At 34.4% G+C, this 14,355-nt stretch overlaps 1 protein-coding gene across 1 annotated transcript; it reads right to left on the bottom strand.

The window, feature by feature from the left end:
* Nucleotides 1-8,354: 8,354 nt before the first annotated feature.
* On the bottom strand, nucleotides 8,355-10,050 carry LOC133789905 (uncharacterized). The gene is made up of 2 exons (XM_062227574.1): nucleotides 9,973-10,050; nucleotides 8,355-8,755 (listed from the first exon to the last, which is right to left on the bottom strand). The coding sequence occupies exons 1-2, from the start codon at nucleotides 9,979-9,981 to the stop codon at nucleotides 8,450-8,452; spliced, it is 315 nt and encodes a 104-aa protein (XP_062083558.1). The 5' UTR covers nucleotides 9,982-10,050; the 3' UTR covers nucleotides 8,355-8,449.
* Nucleotides 10,051-14,355: the final 4,305 nt, after the last annotated feature.

Below are 14,355 nucleotides of genomic sequence, written 5' to 3'. Positions count from 1 at the left end.
GCTATGGCCTACCAAAGGATCATCTGACAACTTTTGGCGAGCCTCAATTAGTGGTGTTGAGTTCATACACTAGAAAATCAGCATTTTCCACAACATCGCCCGACATGGGCGAACGTGCGTCATATCCTGACATGGTCAGATGTCTGTGCCCCATGAAGTTGGTGGGCAGCTTTCTGCAAATGGGCCACGTGCGATCTGCTTGGGCCCACGATCTTTGTTAGTGCATCCATATGTAGTTAATTAGAAATTTACTCCCAAAATGATATGGGAATGTGTATTAAATGTTGATTAAGGGCATTAATGACCCAGACCTCTATAAATAGGCTGAGGTATTTCCTTGCAAAAGGTTCAGAACTTTGGCTAATTAAGCATTGTATACTCAGAGCAATATATACGCTGCCTGAGACTCCATTGAAGTTGGCTCAAACAAGCTTCATGCTCACTAATATCAAAGACTCGTGGACTAGGGCTCTTTTATAGCCTGAACCACATAAAACCTCTGTGTTATTTTATTCTAATTTTTGTCAAGTTCTTAGATTAGGTTGATATTGAAAAAGGTAGTCAACATACTACAATATAAATATTGTATCTACTTAAACATGTTAAAATTAAATATATTTTTGATAAGACACTAATAAGGTGAGCATCAACAAAAATATTATATTATATAATTGTAACACCCTAATTACTCAAAACATTATGTGAATGATTCTAAATAAAAGAATAATAAATAAATGAAATTTTAGTTTTTATTGAAAATTAAATAAACCATAAATCCTTAGATAAAAGAAAAAGCATATTTTGGAATCCTCTGAACTTTAAGAAAATAAAACAATTTATCTAAAAGTTTAACCAATATCATATGCTTTTAAAACCCATAAATACTTAACGAAATATCTTTCATAAAAAAAAGTGTCAAATAAACGTGAGGCCAGAGCCCTAAGGTAGTTAAATCCTAACATGTACACACACCACCACAGCTCTCCAACTCATTGTTGTACAACTATTTCCATGTCTTTTTGCCTACATACAAACTATCCGCGAGCCAAGCCCAACATAAAGAGTTGCAATGGACATAACTCCAAAAAAACCCAAACATAACAAAACATAAGCTTAAAGATAAAACAAAAACAATCATGCTTCACATTGAATTTAATCAACATGTCCATAACATAACATAAATATACCGCCCTTACAATGGCCCACTGCCCTTGTGACAACCCCTTGGGGTCTACCACACACCCAAATTAATGAATATACCTTATTCATATAATCATAACAAATAACATAATCATTATACATAAAAATATACATGTTATAACAAAACCTAGTATGTCAAGCATATACCCTACATCCAGGTGTCCACTCTTCTTACCTCAACCACAGCAGCGATCCACAGACACAAACATTCCTTCAAATTTCTTTATCGAGCCCTAAGCCAACAACATACAAACATATACTTTTATAGACTTATATCTCAAACCAAATATCATGAAATTACTGTTACTCTTTCTAAGACCCAAACCTCTCTAAAGTGTCCTTAAGAAAGTCCTAAAACCAGCAAATAGAAAACCTCAAACCAAATCCTCAAAGCCCTAACCAATTGAGCAAAACGAGGAAAATCCTTATTTCTGGAGCACTAGCGTAGTCGTATTCAACGACATTTCTAGAAATAGTAGATGTGATTTCTTCTTCGTGTTCTTCTTCTCCAATTGACCCAGACCTCCATGAAATCCACATTTTATCATAGATTCAACCCTAAATCATCCACATAACATTTCTATTACGATATAATCATGAAAACACAATAAAAAAAATACATCCATGCAATCATCATGCTTCGTGCATGTTTAGGGTTCAAGAACCCTAACTTTTACTTCTTCACCAAGTTATTTAAAACCTATGCATACCAAGCTTTTAATATACCTTAAATCCACTCCTATCATGTTTCTAATCATTATATAATAGTAACATTGATCCTAGCATGCAAATATATCAATTAATAATAACCTAACATGCTTTCTAATCTTTTTCACCATTAAAAATCATTCAAGCATTGAGAACCTAAATCATACAATCCACAAAATCCTTCTTCCAATCACAGCCTGAAAGAGTTCCCAAAGATCCAAGCTTGATAGAAAAGTTCCTTCTTCTTTTTCCTTAATGTTATAAACTCTAGGCTAGTGTAAGTGTGTGTGAGAGAGAAAATTATGAGATCGAACCCTAACCCTTACCCTAACCCTAATCATAGTCTTCTTCTTTCTATTTATAATGACTCGCCATCACCAAATTACTAAAGCCCTTTTAGGTAATTCTCCCTTAAGCTAATATTTGTAATTATTGGAAATACACTTTCTACTATAAAACTCATAATTCTATTTTAAATCTAGATTTCCAATAATCCTAACACTTATGCCCCTAATATTTGAAGGAACAACCGTGTGATCATCTTTCATACATTTTCAAATAATCATGGGCATTAACATCAATTAATTCAAAATTTGAATGTCATGCAAAACATATTCATATATCACATAGCACGTAAATCACAAAATTACCGAATTACTCTTGAAACAAGGCCAAATTACTGAAATACCCCTCTATAAGGAAAACATATATTTCAACAATATACACATACAATTGTGTGTATATATATTATAATTGACGAGCTTACACACTCTAAATCAACAATGAATTAGAGGAACAAATTTAATAATACAAACCCTAGAGACTAATCAAGAATCACATGCATAGTTGGAAGGCGAATCTTGAAAATTCAAAAATTAAAGCAAAATCTAGAAAATGATGTAAAATGAAGAGAAAAATTACACCTCCTAGATAAATTGAATCCTCGTGTAGAATATAATAGAACTATCAAAGATAAAATCACAAAATTAATGGGAAGCTCAACAATGAAATTAAAATAGTCTATCTGAGAGAGTTAAAGTTTTAGAAAGAAACAACCCTTGAATTGAACAATTGAGTCTTCAAACTTGGGGGAACATCAAAAGACTTATACACAAGGAGTATGGATGTACAAAATATCTATTCCAAGCCTTCCAAAAGTTGCTTGTTGCTTCACAAAGACGGAATACGATCTGGGATTGAACAAGTCTTTGAAACTCGCATAAGTCAAGGAATTCTTGGTGAGTTTCTTGGAGAAAATAAGTGTTTTTAGAAAGCTAGAAAGAGGGAGAGGATGGGGTTGGTAGAGTGAGTTGAAAAGTGTGATCAAGACTATGCAATACTAAGTACCCTTTTTATAGTGTAGGCATTGTCATTAGTCTTAACCAATCGAATAAGACCTTTTAAAACCAACATTTTGAAGCCCAAATGAGCATTAATCGTCCAGTACCACATGACGCATGGCCACATAGGTGGCGATGCGTTGCATGTTGTAGCCATTGTGGCCTTTAATGGATACAGGTGATGTGTCACCTCTTGGGTGGCAACGAGTCACCTTCAGGCTTGGTTAGCCTCTCCAATAGTGAGCTAAATCAAGTCCAAATGTTTTAAAAAATTTCAGAATGCTTAGATACCTCATTGTATCACTTTAGACCCAAAAAAATTCATATATAGATCCCTACAACAAAAACTCATAATTTCACTTCAACTTAAGTGAAACTGTTAAGTGATTTTTATCTCATTGTGCAAAATGACTTAATCATTCTCAATATTTCTCCACGTGGTTAAATCTAATTCTATCTTTTCTAGCTTAAACAGTAGTGGTGCATCAAGTAAAGTATCTTTCGATTTAAACTTTACCTTAGTGAAAGTACTACAAAGCCTTATCGAAATACTTGGTGTGTTCAAGGATTGAACCAATTATTCCTAGTGATAAGACCGGTAATATTTCACACACTTCCACTTGACCATTCATTTCCCAATTTTCTCAATTAGCACAATCATGACCATGTGCTCATTCATTTCATGAATTTTTTGGGGAGAAACTCCAACTCCCATGAAAGGCGACACCTCCTCTAATTTCACATAAGCGAAGTTCTTATAAAGTCTTTGCTACCTTTAGAAATGCTTGAATATTCAAATGAGCTTCATTAAAAGCTTTATGCTTAACCCTCACTCGGTAGCAACCAACACTAACCATTGATGACTTATTCTTACCCATTGAACTATTCTGCTTGATGTTTACAAGCTTGAGTTGGGTTGACATCATTGGTGAATCTTTTATTCTAGGAATTCCAGATGAATTTGGTTCCTAGAGTGATAAGCATCTTAAGGCTGGGGCTTTCCTTCCACTTAACTTGCACTTTTTGGATTTTCTTAACTACGTAAAGCTTTCCCCGTTTCAGCTCCCCCTAAACACTTATCATCTCCTCACGGGACTAAATTTGGTGTTCCATAAGATGGAGTGGGAAGCACCCACCAAGAAGACATAATGTACTTCTTATGTTTGAAGGCCAACCCTAACACAAATATAGGCGGTCACAAATTATACTATCTCACCCATTTTCCCAAGGCACCTTCTTGCATCGAGCTCTCGAGTCACGCGAGTGACTTTAACGATATTTTCTTCATGACCAACCATTTCGCAAGCTATTAATATCAATACTTCAGTTTTCCTTGTAAGGTTTGTCCTGTGGTCACTTCTTTCTATTTACACCCTTGTCATTAGTTATTTATCCCAACTCCATTTGCTCATAATGTAGCTATCTACAAGCGATCAGGAGCTTCAATTGTTAGGAGGGACCATTACTCTCAGCTTGCTACCCTTCCTGCTAAGGAGAAAGATTGGCGAGCCACCATGATAGATGCAAACATGAGGTTATGCACTTTGTTGGCCAGTGGAAAGAGCTTAGCCTTCCATCCTTGAGGTCCTAGTAAAAAGTGCTTGCTCCCCGCGATTGAGGAGGTCAAGGAAATAGAAGAGGTTGCCCCATCGGTGTGCAGATACCATATCTAAGAGTCCAACCAAGAACGCATTCGTTCCAGTGATGGTGTTGGTACCTAAGGCAAGGTAATCATCATAGCAATCTTAATCGAGTTGCCTTTTGTCCACTATTAACTCAATATAACCATTTCCACATCATGAGGAGGGACACTGATCTTGACAAAAATATAACCCTTCAACAATGTGTGGATTCACTAATACCCCAATACGACCATAGGTTTCCTTCATGGACCATTTTAGTGGATAACACATTTAGTTTTAGAAGCAAGAAATTTATGGAATATGTTACTAACATGTTGTTGGGGATAACGACCTTAAAGCAATTGTAGTTGACAAATATTTTAAATGAAATAAACAATTGAATTGAATTATTATATATAGACTATGTCCGATATTATGTTGATAATATTATGTAAATATCATAAAATTCTAAAGTTTATCTATGTGGTCTTAATCTCATGTTGGTATGAGATGGTCGAGATTAAGATAATAAACTTAAAATAGTTCGAAGTAAAATAAAGTTATGGAATCTTTATATTAATTACTATTAATACAGTTAGCTAGTATTATGAATACAAGTGACCTAGATCCGAGTCACTAGTGTAGTAGGACACTTTAGTGAAGGTACTTTATATATAGTGATGCATAGAACTGGACCAAATGTGATTTGTTAATACTTTTTTAAACACAGTTTCATAGTATTAATCAAACACATCAAACAATGATCATATACATGACGATCTTAATCCTGAGGTTACTATGAACTCCTATATATGTCATTTGATCATTTGATTCATGCATTAAGATTTGTCAGAATGATCAGGCTAAGAACAATTATTTTGGGGACTCAATGATATATATGGCTGGGGATATAGTTTAACAGATATGGAATCTATACCTTCTAATAGATTGAATAATAGTTCCCTATTGGGTTAAATTTTGGAACTGAAAATGTTATAAGCGCTCACATCTCAAACTTGTTGTGACACAACCTTCACTAGTGAAGTCAATGGTACTCTAGGTACAAGATATTGTTAAAGGGTAACTATAATTTTATTCCCTTTTAATTATGAACCATTAATAGAGGATTAACATTGTATGTAATGATTAAATCAATGGACACTTTATTCTTTAATAAATTACTCTATAAATATATATGTCTATAATTATCAAGAGTTCAATCTCATATTTATAGTGGAGTAATCATGAGATTGATAAATATGATTATTTAATCAAAGAGCTTTAATTAATAATCAAATATTTATTATAGCTTGATATTATAGGTCCATAGGTACCCAGAATGGCTCTATCAACACCATATCAAGGTAAGAGTTGATACAAGGGTAAAATTGTAATTTTGGAAATTTGAGAAAATTTTTATTCTTCGGGTCGAGTATGTAATTATATGATAATTGAGATTGAATAATTAATTTGAATTAATCATTAAATTTTCAAAAATAAGTTTATTAATTTAAATATGTAATTTTGAAATATATATAAATAAATAAATAAAATTTTGAAATTAATTATTTTATTTGAGTGAGAGAAAATAAAATTGGTAAGAAGAAAATAGTTTTTATTTTATTGAATTTTAAAAGATGATGATAATGATGATCAGCAATTTGAATTTTGAATTTTGAATTTAAAATTTAAAATTTGAAATATGGTTGTGATTTTTTTCCTTAAAAATATAATACTATATTTTGTGGAATGATTGATTTTAGTTAAATAAATAAATAAAAGAAAAATGCAATATCCCTGAAAAATGAATACTGCTATTCATGCATGACACAATCTAGGGACTGTGTCATGCCACTACAACAAAATAGAGGTTTTACGACTTTAATTGGGAGACATTGGAAGTCTACAATGTCTCCCACTTAGTGAGACGTTGTTGCTAGGGTCATTGTAAGTATATATCCCACGTCTCCCATTGGGAGACGTGCCTCACTTCCCACGTCTCCCCACTGGGAGAGGTGGAAAGTCAAACGTTGACTTTCCACCTCTCCCATTGGGAGACGTGGGAAGTGACTCACCTCTCCCAATGGGAGACATGGGAAGTCCCTAGGAGACATCCCACGTCTCACATTGGGAGAGGTGAGTCACTTCCCACGTTTCCCAATGGGAGAGGTGGAAAGTCAACGTTTGACTTTCCACCTCTCCCAGTGGGAGACGTGGGAAGTCTCCCACCTCTCCCAATGGGAGACATTGAAAGTCTCCCACATTTAAAAAAAATAAATTAAATAAATTTATAATTAATATTATTTTAATTTGATTTAATAATTAATTAAATTGAAATAATATTAATTTAAATTGAAATTATTTTAATTTAAATTGAAATTATTTTAATCTAAATTTAAATTAATTTAATAATCAATTAAATTGAAATAATATTAATTTAAATTGAAATTATTTTAATCTAAATCTAATATTAATTTAAATTGAAATTATTTTAATCTAAATTTAAATTAATTTAATAATCAATTAAATTGAAAGAAAAAAATATATTTGTTAGATATATACAAGAAATACAATATTTGTTAGAAATATTCAAAATGAACAAATATTGCATTGTGTATGAAGAAAGAGTTAAAAAATTAAAAAAAAAAAACCTATTAACGAGGTCGGTAACTTTGGATTATCGGCAACATATATGTCGCCCATTCTTGTCGCAACTCATCAATTTGTGCCTCTGTATATGATGTGCTTGTTAGCTGCAAGAAATATAAAGTAAAATATATTAATTAATTATTTGATTACATTTATAGTTTCAAAAATAATTTGTAAATTTTAATTAATAATATCATTCTCAAGTAATGCCCGGGACTCGCATGTTCAATCAAATCCTTCAACATCCTCATTAAGTAGTATCCACATGCCACATTGTCCGGTTGGTGTGGACACTAATTATTTAAAAATATGAGTAATTTATTATTAAATTGAAACTTTTTAAAAAATGCATACATATTATTCTACTTAATTATTATAAATGTTCAAAAATTTCTGCTAAAGTTACTTACCTGAGGTTGCTTAATGCGTAGAGTATCAGGGATCTCGACATCAGGAAGATTCATAGAGAAAAAAAGATTGAAAGCGCTGACGATCACTGATACAATCTCCTCACGGTTATTTAGCTCTGAATTCACCAGATCACAACAATAAACATGATATGCATATGGTGCCAAAATAAGCAACATCCAATGTTCACTGTATAAGAAAAACAAAAAAATTATAGCTCAAATGTTAAACAAAGAAATTATTGATATGGGTCGGAAAAATGACAACTTTTTAAACTTACCCATGGTTCCAAGGGACAAGCATAACTTGTTCTTTTGATTTTACGTCATTGCAACTTCTGAACAGATTCTGAACACGATCGTCGAATGAACTCCCTTGAGTGGCGACGATATTAGGATTGACAAATAAAAACTTATTTTGGCGACCTTGTTGTACCACATATCTGTAAATGAACCTAATACAAAAATATGAAAAATTGTTATATGAATGAATAAATCAAATTAGAAAATTAAATGAACAAACTTATTTGTGAGATATATACCTCATGTAGCTGACGAGTACTGCTTGTCCAATCTTCTCCTTTCGAGCAAACTGAAGTATGTCATCCTTAAATATATAACAGTGAGACATATCCTGATCAAAAACTTCAGACTCTATGCCTAGATTGACACACTCGCCATCATCCCAATGAGATACGATATTCTGTAATCGTTCCAATGGAGTGTGGGCCAATTGTGTTGGAGGAGTTTGTTGTCGTCTTCTTTCTCGAGGTTGTTGTGTTGATGGAGCTCTTGGTCGTTGTGATTTGGTCCTACTTGTAGAGGGAGTCTGTATACAATTATATCAACAATTAAAAAAATTGCAAACAAATATAGAATTGTAAAGATAATTATGTAAAAACATGGCATCACCTCATGAGTTACATCTTCAGATATAATGACAAAATCCTTAGGCCACGCTATTGGCGTCCCAATGGCCTGAGCAACTATGTACATGTCCAAATCAGGATATGCAAAAGGGAGAGGACAGGTTGGCTTAAGAACACTCGTAATCATAACTTGGAAGTTGTTGCCTGCCTCTCTTTCAATGAGTGTACCTGATGCAACAATGTTTGAAACCGAACCAATTGCTAATTGGCATGCTCGGCCCTGCGTAAGAAACATATTATATACAAATAATCATGTTGAAGCAGTAAAGAAATTTATTTGGTTTCAGAATATTCAAGAAAGTTTAATTACCTCTTGCAAAAGCGGTTGTAGTGCAACAATGTGGTGTTCTGCTTGAGGCACTACTGGGTCTGGAGTATAGTAGGACGCCTGCACTGGTGGCACTGGTGGGTCGAGCACATAGTATGATGATGGCGCTGGTGGGACTCCAACGTTAGATCCTGACCCGCTCTGTTGGGCCAATAATTTTCTCAAGAGCTCATCTTGTTGCTGAAGGCGCTCTTCTAGGCGTTGTGCTTGTTGACGATGCTCTTCTTCTTGTTTTTGAAATCTTTCTTCAAATTCCTTTCTAATGTCGTCATTCGAAGAAGAGGCTTTTGATTTATTTTTCGTTGAGGTAGGTGTTGGAGTATTCCAGTATACTGAGCGGGACACACCGTGTCCTCCAGCCCTAACACGTCCTCGAGGCTCAGGAGAGCCCAACGCCCTCGTCAGCACATCATCAGGGCCATTAGGTGCCCATTTACCCTCAGCTTGGAGTTGCCGGTAATGATCCTGTGAAACAATATTCACAGAAAGTTATATATATAAGCTAATAATTTGATATATCAACATTATTAAATATGAGCACTTACAATATTTTTTTGAATCTCAGAGGCCTCTCCAATGAGCTCTCCTTTTGCATTCCGACGACCCATGCTCCATAAGTCTGCCCTATCAAGTTCGGTCAAACTTTTCCCACTTTGTTCCATTAACATCTCTTCAATACGCACATAGCCTCCTCTAGGGAGGTTGTGATTGTATTTATTCAGTGCTCGATAATTTTGCATCTCCTCTCTCTTTCTTTGCCACTCGGGAGTTAATCTTGAGTTCACAAACGTTAACCATTCATCCGGAGTTATGACATTCTCAAATCCAAATGGCAAAGCTGGCGGGAACTCATTTGGGTATTTTTTCAAAGCGTCGTAAACGTGTACCCTTGTAAGATTAGTCTTTCAATTTCGGAAGTACTTTCCCGCATCCTTCAACATCTGTTGCTTTTGTTTGGGGTCCGAATCATAAGTTTTCTACAAGTTTGAAAGTAATAAGAAGCATATTATCAAAACAATATATATTTTAAAAACATTAAATGAAATATAATTAATAAAAATATACCTTCATTGTGTCCCATATTTTATTTTTATCCACCACACTAACATCTTTCCAACTGTTAATGTTGATGGACACAGTTGCTCGAACAACTGATCCAAGCTGTGATGAAACATTACTTCTAGATTCACCCACTAGTTGACCATACTCATTGTATTCAACAGGAGTAAGATGTCCTTCACTCCTTTTTTTGGTGTTTCTAGACATCCATGTACGTCCTCTCACAGATTTATTTTCTTGTTCCACTGACTGAGAATGAGGGTGTTGCTCCCCCTCATCAGAACTACCACCAAAAGGATCAGCCTCCATCTGTGAAACATAAATATCATTATTATAACAATTTTGGACACTCATAATCAAAAGATGAAACAAATTGATGAAACCAAAAGATGAAACTAAGAATTTCACATATCATAAACATATGAAACCTATTAAATGGTACCTCAAGACCCATTTTCATCAACCCATAATCCTTCACCGTTTTCACGGAAACAAATACAAACATCGTCAACTTCGTCATTATCTTCTATTGCGGTGAATGTGACAAGTTCTTCTTCGAGAGGTATATCATGTAAATCACCATCTTTAATGTTCAATTCTCTTGTTTGCGTTGGAAGAACAATTGACCATTGGTTGTCTGAAGGATCATTCACATAAAATACTTGTTTCGCTTGTGAAGCTAATATAAATCGATCAGATTTGTGCCCAATTCGATTTAGATTAACTAATGTGAAACCAAAATCTTCATATATTATGCCGCTGTCACTTTTCACCCAATCACAAAAGAAAATAGGTACTCGAGTTGTGATATAATCTAACTCCCAAATTTCATTAACTACTCTATACAAAGTCATATCACATTGAACTGGATTTTTATCTTTTGCACTAGAGACTTGCACAGTTTTAGCAACAAGGCTAACACCACTGTTTTGTGTGTTTCTGTTGTTATCGCGGTCCCTAGTGTTAAATAGAGTACCGTTAATCATGTATGATGAAAACTTGATGACATTAACCGAAGGTCCTTGAGAAATCCACTTAACAATGTCTGAAACATTATTTGATGTGTTTTGTAATTCTGACACAACCTATTAAATCAACATACCAAAAACAACCAAAAATGTCATCTTGTAATTAAGTACTAATTAATGACAACTTTCAATAATCAACACAATTTACCTTTTGTTCAATCCAACTACTAAAAGTTCGATAATGTTCGTCTTGTAACCATTTTGAGTTCCTTGACTTGGATGGAAATTTGGTCTTTATCCAATTAAAATGTTCCCTTCAATTATAAATATGCTATTAAACAATTGAATATATGAAATTACACAACTTAAACTTAATGTATTATATGAATATAACTCACTCGATATAAGGTTGAATTTCATTTATATTCTGCAACACAAGACGATGCGCTTCATCTAGAAGATCTCGACTTACTGTGCATACAACGCTACCACGACGACTCTGAATCTCAACATTTTCAACATCATTTAACCCAATTTTCTGTACACCAGTCATGTATTCAGAACAAAATTCAACTACCTCTTTTGCAATATAGCATTCGACGATGCATCCTTCCGGCCGACTTCTATTCCTAACATACCCCTTAAGAATCTTCATATATCGCTCAAATGGATACATCTATCTTAAATAAATTGGACCACAATATCTTAGTTCTCTAACCAAGTGAACTGTCAAATGGATCATTATATCCAAAAATGCCGGCGGGAAATATTTCTCCAACTCACACAATACCTCAAAAATTTCATCTCTTAACTTAGGTAACTTTAGCGGATCAATCACCTTACAACACAGTGACTTGAAAAACAAGCATAACCTTGTGATTACATCTCGAACTCTCCTAGGAAACACAGATCGAATGGCAACTGGTAGCAAATGTTGCATTAGAATATGACAATCGTGAGATTTCATGCCAGTCAGAATACAACTTTTCATGTCTACCAATGACCTTATATTTGAGGAATATCCGTCTGGAACTTTTATATTAAACAAACATCTGCAAATTTCCATTCTTTCCTCTTTAGTAAGAGTGTAAGCTACAGGAGGTAAATATGTTCGTCTCTTATCTGGTTTTGGAGTTAATTCATCCCTTATACCCATTGCAACCAAGTCTTGTCTAGCCTTAATTCCATCCTTAGTTTTCCCAGGAATATTCAACAAAGTGCCAATCAAACTATCACATACATTTTTCTCTATGTGCATAACATCTAAATTATGACGTATAAGTAAGAAAGGCCAATATTCAAGTTCGAAGAAAACATATTTATTTTTATAACACCCTTTTGGCTCCTCCACAACCTTGGCCTTGCGACTACGTTTCATCTTTGTAGGTGTACGAACTTTGGGCTTCCCTAACTTGAACACAATTCTAGACATCTTCTCAAGTACTTGGATCCCATTCAATGGCTCAGGAGCCTCTTCAAACTCTTGTTTACCATTGAATGCCTTCTTCCAAGTCCGAAGTTTATGCGTATTAGGCAAGAACTTCCTATGTCCCATATAACATATTTTCCGAGAGTGTTTCAAGTATTCAGAACATGTTTTTTCTTGACAAATGGGGCAAGCTTTATATCCTTTCACACTAAACCCAGATAAATTTCCATAAGCAGGAAAGTCATTAATTGTCCACAATAAGACCGCTCTAAGATTAAATTCTTCCTGCCTATACGCATCATAAACCTTAACCCCTTCATCCCACAAAGTTTTCAAGTCATCTATAAGAGGAGCTAGATAGACGTCAATATCATTACCAGGTTGTTTAGGTCCTGATATCAACAAGGTCAAAATCGTAAACTTTCTCTCCATACATAACCATGGGGGTAGATTGTAAATAACAAGCATAACAGGCCAGCAATTGTACTTACTGCTAAGGGATGCATGTGGATTAAACTCGTCAGTCGAAAGACCTAGACGAATATTACGAGATTCATTTCCAAAAGAAGGCCACTTCAAATCAACTCTCTTCCAAGCAAGGGTGTCAGCTGGATGTCTTAATTTACCATCCTTTATTCTTTCATTAGCATGCCACAACAAACTTTTAGCATGTTCGGCATTTCTAAACAATCGGATGAAACGAGGAATTGGAGGAAGGTACCACAAAACTTTGGCAGGTACTCCTTCCTTGACATTGTCACCATTTCTTTTCTTTTGCCATCGTGACTCACCACAAGTAGGACACGATTTTGCGTCTGCAAAACTATTTCGATATAATATGCAATCATTAGGACATGCATGAATTTTTTCGTACTGCATGCCTAATGAGCATAACGTCTTCTTTGCCTCATAAAATGAAATTGGAATGTCATTATCTTCAGGCAATAACTCCTTCAAAAAACCAAATAATTCAGTAATGCTTTTATCACTCCAGCCATGTTTAGCTTTTAGATTGTACAACCTAAGAAGCATAGATAATTTTGTAAATCTTGTACAACCAGGGTAAATTGGTTTCTCGGCATCATTAAGAAGTGTCTCAAACTTATTTGGGTCTACTCCTGATCCATAATGTGCGTCGTCAATCATTTCTTCTAATGGATCCCAGTTCTCCTCCACTATATTCCTCCTCACTCCTTTTGGTCTACTTGGCAGAGTTGGAGCAATCGGAGCTATCTCCCCATGGTAATACCAAATTGTGTAACTCTTTTCGGTCCCATTGAAATATAAGTGTTCTTTAATCTTTTTAAGATCCATCTTCTTAACATTTCCACACTTAAGACATGGACAATAAGTAAAATTTGGGTCTTTCACATTTTCCGAACAAAACCTTAAGAACAAATCGACCCCGTTCCTATATTCCGCAGATAACCTATTCGTTGGCATCCACTGTTTATCCATATATTCTCCTATGTCTATGAAAAAGAAAAGAAACAACACTAAATAAGCACGTGATAAAGTTGTATGTCTATATAAAACTAATCTTTTATTATCCTAGATAAAATCGAGCAGCATTTCCCCTATAATAGTGACCTAACCATCTGCATGTGAATATCAAAACAAACAATTCAAACAACATACAATAAGTTTCTTCCTTATAGAATGTCTATATAAAACTAATTGTTTATTATCCTAGATAAAATCGGGCAGCATTTCCCC

This window comes from Humulus lupulus, chromosome 7 (genome assembly GCF_963169125.1).
Source record: "Humulus lupulus chromosome 7, drHumLupu1.1, whole genome shotgun sequence".
Lineage (NCBI taxonomy): Eukaryota > Viridiplantae > Streptophyta > Magnoliopsida > Rosales > Cannabaceae > Humulus > Humulus lupulus.
This window is presented reverse-complemented; position numbering and strand designations above follow the sequence as displayed.